At 45.6% G+C, this 8,984-nt stretch overlaps 1 protein-coding gene across 1 annotated transcript in view; it reads left to right on the top strand.

Moving 5' to 3' along the window:
* Positions 1-233: 233 nt before the first annotated feature.
* LOC308331650 (adhesion G protein-coupled receptor B1-like) overlaps positions 234-8,984 on the top strand; it is a gene marked incomplete at both ends in the record, with an annotated part of 20,747 nt that continues 11,996 nt past the window's right edge. Inside the window, 14 exons of the mRNA XM_080787140.1 lie at positions 234-909; positions 1,816-1,965; positions 2,123-2,215; positions 2,319-2,483; positions 2,639-2,803; positions 4,270-4,434; positions 4,668-4,832; positions 4,975-5,076; positions 5,282-5,388; positions 5,527-5,721; positions 5,932-6,000; positions 7,425-7,533; positions 7,916-8,062; positions 8,697-8,757. Of these exons, the coding sequence (XP_080643266.1) occupies positions 234-909; positions 1,816-1,965; positions 2,123-2,215; positions 2,319-2,483; positions 2,639-2,803; positions 4,270-4,434; positions 4,668-4,832; positions 4,975-5,076; positions 5,282-5,388; positions 5,527-5,721; positions 5,932-6,000; positions 7,425-7,533; positions 7,916-8,062; positions 8,697-8,757 (2,369 nt within the window). The remainder of the gene's footprint in view (positions 910-1,815; positions 1,966-2,122; positions 2,216-2,318; positions 2,484-2,638; positions 2,804-4,269; positions 4,435-4,667; positions 4,833-4,974; positions 5,077-5,281; positions 5,389-5,526; positions 5,722-5,931; positions 6,001-7,424; positions 7,534-7,915; positions 8,063-8,696; positions 8,758-8,984) is intronic.

The following is an 8,984-nucleotide window of genomic DNA, read 5'->3' as shown; positions in this document are numbered from 1 at the left end:
TGTATAGTTTTTAACCATAAATCCACTGAATAGTGCCATTTCTGTTCCCACCAGCTGCACTGTATGCTGGGATACATATTGCTCTTTTCTGACTATCAGTTAAATGTGACACATTGATTATTATTTATTATTTTCTTTTCTTTTTATCTCCCCCTATCTTTCATATATAGGAAGCAAAAGCAGCATAAATTACAGCAACAACGACGACTAGCGTGATATCTTCCAGTGCCAACATGGCTCAGTCTCTCTCCAGCGCCTGCGTGCCCTTCGTCCTCTTGTTCTTCATCGCTTTGGCCTCCTGCACTCCCTCGGGACCCGCCTCGGCCACCTGCGCCACCTTGGAGCAGAGTCGCTTCTTTGGCGTCTTCACCTCCGGAGTGGCTCTGCCCTCCACGCCGTGCTCCTGGACGCTGCAGAACCCCGACCCTCGCCGCTACACCGTCTACATGAAGATCACCAAGCCCACCGAGTCGTGCGTGCCCCGCCAGATCAGGACCTTCCAGTTCGACTCCTTCATCGAGGCCTCTCGCTCCTACCTGGGCATGGACAGCTTCGACGAGGTGGTGCGGCTGTGTGACGCTTCGACCACCGTCACCTACCTGGAATCCACCAAGCAGTTCCTGCAGCTCCGCAAGGTGGCACCGAGTCTTATTGGCCCAGAGCCCGTTGACGCCGAGGACGGGGGTGAGGGCAGCGAGTTCAAGGCCGAGTTCCTGGTGATGGGAAAGAGGAACCCCAGCATGCCCGCCTGCCAGATGCTGTGCCAGTGGCTAGAAAGCTGTCTGTCTAGCAGCACCCATGACAACCCATGTGGCATCATGAACACCCCCTGCCAGTGCTGGGAGATGCCCCAGAGAAAGCCCCGTCTCCCCGTCCCCACAGACAACGGACGCGATGCTGAGATCACCAGTAAGTTCCGCTTACAGTATGTGCTTCCCAACTCAACAACAGCAAAACACGATGTCGCAAATCATGTTTGTTGTGTTGTTTGTTGATAATTGACCTGAATTCATGATGATGTGGTTCTTTACAAGGGTCCCGTGTTCCTGCATGCGTGCTTGGGTGCTTGGGTGCGTGCGTGCGTGCGTGCGTTGAGGGAGCCATTGATCCTAATAACCAGAATGTCAGGGCCCTAGCATGAAGGATGTGCCCACACCGGGGATAGAGTCATGAGTCATGAGACATGGCGAGTTAATCAAAGCAGTTAAGATAACCATGCTGATGCCTCCAGATCTTAAGTGGCAAGGCCTCTTCAGCAACACACATCGATGCAGTCTCTCCGTTTCTCGAAAGCCATGTGAATTAATTTAGCAAAGGTGAGAAGCTCAATTGGCAAGGAGGGGGGGGGGATGTGAAGCACAAAGCCTGCACAGTCGTCTGCCAGCGGTAATCGAAGCGCAGCACTCGGTTGTCATAGCAACATGCCAGCCAGCCATCGCTGTGCTCCTACCACAATTCCCACTGAGCGCTTGAAAGCAAACAATCACCATTTCAAATGGTACATCTATCAACTTCAGCTTGCGGCGTCGCTCACAAAGAGCTGTCCTGAGTTGCAGGCTGCAATCAGTACAGTTCACTGAGGGTGCTTTTTGAGGAGACTTCAAGATGTGATAGAATTCAGGGGTATCTGAAACGCTCCCCTCTTCTTAGTACTCTCTCACCTTTGGTTTACATTATGCCACCGAAACAGATAGAATATGAAGTTGAAGGGTAAAAAAAGTTTTATGTGGTCACGTTTACTGTAATTATATGTGATCCATTGTTCCCAAAATCCCAAATAACCATGCTTGCTACTTTCTGTCTGTCAACCTGCAGCAAGCTGGAATGGGTGGATTCGTTGGTCAGAGTGTAGTCAGGAGTGTGGAGGTGGAGTCCAGGTGCGCAGCCGCACCTGTCAGCCAGAAGATGGCCTGTGTGAGGGTGTGGTGGAAGAAGGAAAGGCCTGCAACCCACAGCCCTGCATCGGTGAGCCCCTTTGTCCAAAAGTGCCCTCTTAACACTTGACAGGATTTCAGCCCCTGCCCCTCTAACCCTCTCTGCACGTGACGTCCCTGGTGCAGTGTTTATTTGTTTGTTGTTTGTCACATGCACTCATGTTCATGTGTTCTTTGAATCCACGCAGGTAAAATTCGCAATAGGAGTCAGGGTCTGCGTGCTATTGTTGGGATGAACAGGGACAACGCTGATGATGCCACGCGTGGAGCTGTTGCATCAGGTGAGATGAGTCACAAGATTAGCACATCTGTCTATAGCTTGTCATCTGTCTATCAAAAGAAATAATCAGACAGTGAATCTAATATATGCTATGCCCGCTGCAGTGGATGCTGTGACAGAAGAATGGTCATCCTGGAGTGTGTGCACAGTCACCTGTGGTGAGGGCTTTCAGAGCCGTACGCGATCCTGTGTGTCATCATCCTACACCACTCAGTGCACTGGACCCATCCGTGAGCATCGCCCCTGCAACAATACAGTCGTCTGCCCTGGTGAGTCCCACTCCTTGATGTGCGTGCGTGTGCGTGTGTGTGCATAATTGATATGCAGGTCCATGTCTGAATGTTGATGTGGGACTATCACACCATCTAGTGGAGAGTGGAGAGCGGAAGGGATACATTTAGTAACTTCTTTCCTTCCTATGCAGTTGATGGAGCCTGGGATGATTGGGCCCCCTGGAGTCTGTGCTCGTCCACCTGCGGCCGTGGGTACCGTAACCGCATTCGCATGTGCAAACATCCCAAGAACGGTGGTGAGCCCTGCGTCGGTCCCACCAAGCAAACCAAGTTCTGCAACATCGCTGTCTGCCCAGGTGAGTTGGCAAACAAGAGTCTTGTTAGAGCATCAACCAATGTTTCTTTACTTGTAATATCGTATCTGGTAAAATCAGGACATTCAGGTGAGAGGCAGGATTAAAACAGAGTTCAAACTGGAGACATGGACATCTCTGGTTTCTCCTAGTGGTTAAAACAGTGGTGTGATACAGTCACATACAGTAATTCTAAGATATTAGTTTCAGATTAAATTAATGAATATATAAAGGTCAATGCCGATCCATTCATGCATTCTACATATACCAGTATATTACAATTGTTTCTAGTGGAAATGTGCAGTATTTCTATCTGCTGCATCAGACATTTCTACTTCATTACCTGACTTAATTAGCTGCAGTTGTGGAAAGTACATTCAAGTACTGTACTTTCAAAGTTTCAAAGTCTTTCCATTTTTCAATACCACTACATCTCAGAGGCTAATTACTTTGCAGATTTAGATTATTAATATAAAACATACTTACTAACCAATTCAACTCTATTTTATACTTTGGAGATTCAAAGATATCTCTACAAGCTTGTAGTATCTATTTTGAAACAATTTGGACACATTTTGACAGACGTTAAGTAATGTAAGTATATTTTGTACTTCCACCACCACCACTGATTCCATCATTGTGATAAATGATGGAACCCTCATTGTATCTATATGCACACACACACACACACACACACACACACACACACACACACACACACACACACACACACACACCTGCAGACACTCGGGAATAACATACAGATTTAATCATATCTGAAAGAAATAGCGCCTCTGAGCAATCAGCGCTCCGGCTGATGATTCACTCCTTACTAATGGTTGTTCACCATGTCAGGCTTGTGATCCTTTACACCCCACCACCTACTCGCTGACTGAGTGTGACATTGTCAGCGGCTCAGCGCTGACTAAATGTGTGGGAGCAGATTTGGTAGAACAGACAACAGAGAAGAAAAGCGTGCCTGTCCTAATATGTTGCTGTGGTGTACTTTTGTACTTACACCAGCAGTTGGCACTGTTAACCACAGTATTATTTTACTTACCGTATGTATGTTTAATCCATTCCCACTATAACAGAAACGCTGGGGCCTAGAAGGCTCACCTAATGAGGTGGAACTCTCTGAGTCAGAGCCTCAGAGGGGTGGAATCCAATGTATTTCTGAGACACTGCCTTGCTGTTTATTTTTGAGAATCATTATTAGATAATTATTAATAATTATGTTGATACAGGACCGTTACTGCAAAATAGTCCAAATTATTATGTTTTTACTTGGACAACAGAAAGGTGACTCACGTACGGCCTTCCACTCATACTCAGTCACAACAATAGGCCATGCTAATAACAACCAATGATGCACCATGATGACTGTCTGTAGCCTTTAAAACCTTAGAGTCGCTTATCCCAATACTTGCTTGAATCTTACCATACTCTGTGTCTTTGCTACCCTCTAGTGGACGGATCCTGGAACGACTGGTCTGCATGGACCACCTGCTCGGCCTCCTGCTCCAACGGAACCAGACAGAGAACCCGCGAGTGCAACGGTCCATCCTACGGTGGCTCTGAGTGCCGTGGGCCCTGGAAGGACACTGTCAACTGCTTCCTTAAAGACTGCCCCGGTAAAGAAACACCCATCTAGTTATACCATGCCTAAAAACATCATCTCCGCCTCACAGCCTGGCTGATATAATAACTATGACAAAATCAATGCATATATCATATTAAAGACAACAACTGAAAAATGTAAAGATTTAAAGAGAAGAACAATCTTATCTGCTGTGTTTTTATTATCTGTTCTTTAGTTTTCATGCCTTAATTTCCTGTGTGTGCGTGCGCTACATTGTCTCTCTAGTGGATGGACGCTGGCATGCGTGGAGCACCTGGACAGCCTGCAGTAAGACGTGTGGTGGGGCCTCCCAGCAGAGACAGAGGGTGTGTGAAGGGCCCTTTTTTGGAGGGGAGCCTTGCGCTGGAGAGAAGGGAGAGCAGAGACGCTGCAACGAGAGGAGATGCCCAGGTCAGTGTTGTTTTTGGCAGTAAATTTTGATTTTAGTTTTAGTCATAGTCTTTTGAATAGTTTTCATCACAATTCAGGTTATGCACCATGTCAGGAAAAGGATGTCATGATGGTCACAACATGCTGTTTCTGAATCCTGTAGAACCCCATGAGATTTGTCCCGAGGAGAGCACCGGAGATGTGATTTGGAAGAAAACCCCGGCTGGAGACGTAGACGCCGCGTCCTGTCCATCTGATGCATCAGGTACCCCAGACCAATTCTTCAACTCGATGTCTGCCTGTTTTAGCCGAGTTTAGTCAGAACTGGCAGCTCTGTATTTCCCCTGTGACCAAAATAAATATTTCTTCCAAGATGTGTAGATTTGAAGTTGAACGGTTACTCATCCTCATGTGTAAAGTCTCTATCGTAGCTTGTTTGCTAATTGCAAACACTTGTTTCACGTAAACAGGCTTAATCCTCCGCCGGTGCACTCTGGGCGCTGTAGGCCTTGCCTTCTGGGAGAGCCCGACTCACGTCAAGTGCATCTCAAAGAGCTATGAGAATATTAAGTTGCTGGTAAGTCAGTTGGAAAGCATTATCTCGCATGCCTTGCATAAAATATATCAGCATCTGTTGTTATTGAGCTGTTCATTTCCCAGAGGCACACACTCGATTCAGGCATGGATTTGTTCACATTCCCCTGTCTTCCTGCAGACTCAGGAACTCGTCTCCAAGGTGCAGATGGGGCAGGCGGCTGACAGGCTCGCCGAGGTGATTTCACGTCTGAGATCGTCATCAGACGACGGGGCCAAATACAGTGGAGACCTTATGGCCATCTTGGAGATCCTGAAGAACACCACAGAGATGCATAAAGGAGCCAGCCCCAAACTAAGCACTGCCGATGTACAGGTAAGCTTGACCTTCAATTTGTGCTATCAATAAGAATACAAATTAGAAAAAGGCTCATTTATACACTGCTTTTACAGCGGTGTATAAATTAACCACTTTAGGCCTAAACATGCTGTAAGCTCATTTGAAAAACAGATTGTTTTTTGAATAGTGTAATGTTCCTCTGACCAAAAATAGCTTTTAACTGGGCTTGCATCTGGTGCTTTTCAGAACTACATTCAGACCATTAGCAACCTACTGAAGGAGGAACATCGTGACAAATGGGAGGAAGCACAGCTTGTAAGTGAGAGAAGCTATAAGTGAACCTGTATGAATATGAGTCATGGAAAAAATAAGTACAGTATTCTGCAGCACTAATGGCCATGTGATGGTGTGTGTGGGAGGCAGAAGGTTTTCTGATGCTGGTGTTAACAGTGTGTGAGTGTGAAAATTAAAGGGTGAAAGAACAGATCAACACATTGCTCATCTGATTACTTGGGCATATACAGTACGATGTGAAGAAATAAGTACCTAGGAATAAATGTGTTGTGAGCAATTGATATAATAAAGAGTGACCTGGATCGAGTAAACCAGGGATTATTTGATGGATGTAACAAATCCATCCAACCACGCCACGAAAATGGTACCAATTTATATAGCCGCGGAACTGTCCTACAGAGATTTTAGAATTCCTGAGACTTGTTTTAACAACAGTAGTAGTCAGATTGGTACATAGTATAAACTAAGGTTTTTTGAGAAAAGAAACCCTGCTAAAAACATTTAAAACGCAGCAGTGTGCAGACACCTTAACTGGTGATGGTGATATGACCACCTGTTGATGCTATCTCCCGCTCGTCATGATGATGTCTGGCTAGCGTTCTAAAGCTTGATTCATGATTTGGCACAAAAGTAACTGGTTTTCAACTGAAAAGATTTCTTTACTAAAATCAGGCTTCAGGATATCGGACTTGGAAGGGCATGCTTAGTAGAGTAGGGTGCTGCCATTGGGAGAGCAAACATATATTGGAGCACGAATTGTGGATAGTTTGATTAGTGAATTACCAAGGGAACTGTGATAAGACGTGATGAACACTTCATGGCGAATTAGAGAAAACCAGAGAGTGACGGAATCGAGGAGAATCACAGCGCCCACTCACCAATCTGTGTAATTATATGCCAGCCCATGCACGGACCGATGGCGATTGTAAAGGTCCTTCGACATCGCAGCACACAGATGCATTCACGCTACGCCCACACCGCTGCAGTTCTGCGTCAGAGAGACGCAAGCTAGGGTATGAATCGACAGCATGCCCATTTAAGGCCTTGAGGAAGTTCTGAGGTTGCATAGCAGCAAGAAGAGTTTTTTCTCATTCTGTTGCTGAGTGCTCTGAAGGGAGCAGTAGTTGTTTTACACAAGAATGAGGCACTGTAGCATAGACAGTCGACAGTAGTGTTTCATAGCCACTTAAAGCACTTAAAGCCTTTATACTTGATTGATTGGAGTCCCCCAGGGGTCTAGCATTAGGCCCTCTCCCTTTTTCCTATTACACCAAATCTCTCCACCGGACAATGCCGATCAACAAGCTCACAACGTGCCACGAATTACATGCCCAGAATATGGATGCTAGGGTTCAATTCGTTAAAAAATTGTGTGGAGATTTTATATTATTATTGACCCCCATTCTCTCTTTCTGTATCTTTTTCCTATTTGCCTTTTCTTCCAGATGGGTGCCAATGTCAAGGAGTTTCTGCGCCTTGTCGAGGACTTTGTCAATATGATTGGAATGCAAATGAGCGGGTTTCAGGACATTTATGAAGTCACCGAGAATTTAGGTGAGCCCCTAATTTCCCCTGCCAGCTGCTCTCTGTCCTTATGTGTATATGAGACGATTTGTCTTCACATTTTTTCTGTCTGGAGAGTGCATTAATCTTTATCACACCAGCAAATGAGAGTCCATAGCAGCAGCGGAACGCATCAGTTATCTCTTTGACACTTTAGCAGGGCTACTTGTGAGATATTACACACACAGTGTATCGGATTATGACTCTATTCAGTGTGACACTCACATGGGTTTTGCAAGCAGACACACACTGTTAAAAAACAGTAGACCGTGGAGTAAAGAACATACAGGAATGTGCTTCATATCATACCAAGGTCATGACAGCTGAGCTCATTAACAAAGCCCCTATCTCTCTTTGTCTGCATCTCTTCTAGTATTGAGCATCCATAAGAGACCCCCTACAACGAGCACTAACTTCACCTTCCCTACGAAGGGCTGGAGAGGAATGTTGGACTGGGTTAGGAATGCTGAGGAGAAGATCACAGTGTCCCGCGATGCTCTGTCCATTAACCAGTCTGGCGGTGAGACCCTCACACTGACATGCAAAATTGACTGACATGAAGGAAACAGGAAGAACTGCACTGATTATGAACAAGAGACTGGGAGAAGCCACAATGCATACATTATAAAAGATAAAAACAACAGTAATGAATAAGTAATTATTTAACATTTTTGACATTTTTTTTTCACCTTACATCTAATGGGCGGCAGTGGCTCAGGAGTGGCCTTCTTGGAATCGGAAGGTTCCCAGTTCGACCCCCGGCTCCACCTGTCTGTGTGTTAAAGTAACCTCGAGCAAAACCCTGAACCCCCAGTCTCTCTCTAGCCAGACTGTTGGCTCCCCCCGCCTCCCTCCTCTTCCGTTTTGTCTTTGCAGTCGCACACATTTATCCTAATGTAAATCAAATTAGTTTAAAATATATTTTCTTGAAACAAACAGATGACAACTTCGGTTATCTGCAATAGTTGTCTGGCTTGAGAGAAACCCTGCCTTGTATGGTTTCCTTCGTCGTGTGTGTGTGTGTGTGTGTGTGTGTGTGTGTGTGTGTGTGTGTGTGTGTGTGTGAAATACATTGTGAAGTGCTATATAAATGCACTAATGCAGTCCATTTTTTAAATGAGTTGTTGTTTTGTTTTCTTCTCCAAAATGCACAGATGCCTTTGTGACCGGCATTGTCTTGTACAGAAACCTGGGCGCCATCCTGCCATTTAATAGGTAATACCACTCATCTGTGGCATGGTGACACCGTGTCCTTCCTGACCGTGAACTCGTATTTCAGATCCTACAGCAGGCTTGTATAACTTGGCCTGTGATTTATAGACCCAACGCATATTCACTGCTTGAATCCCAATAACCACATGAACTACAATATAGCGTCATTATTCTGGTGAAAACATTTTTGGCCAAATCAGCAAAATCTACAAGCTCACAACACGTCACAA

This window comes from Protomyctophum bolini (assembly GCF_963924005.1).
Source record: "Protomyctophum bolini genome assembly, chromosome: 17".
NCBI classification, from domain to species: Eukaryota; Metazoa; Chordata; class Actinopteri; order Myctophiformes; family Myctophidae; genus Protomyctophum; species Protomyctophum bolini.
Note: the sequence above shows the minus strand (reverse complement) of the source record. Positions and strands in the feature narration are given on the sequence as shown.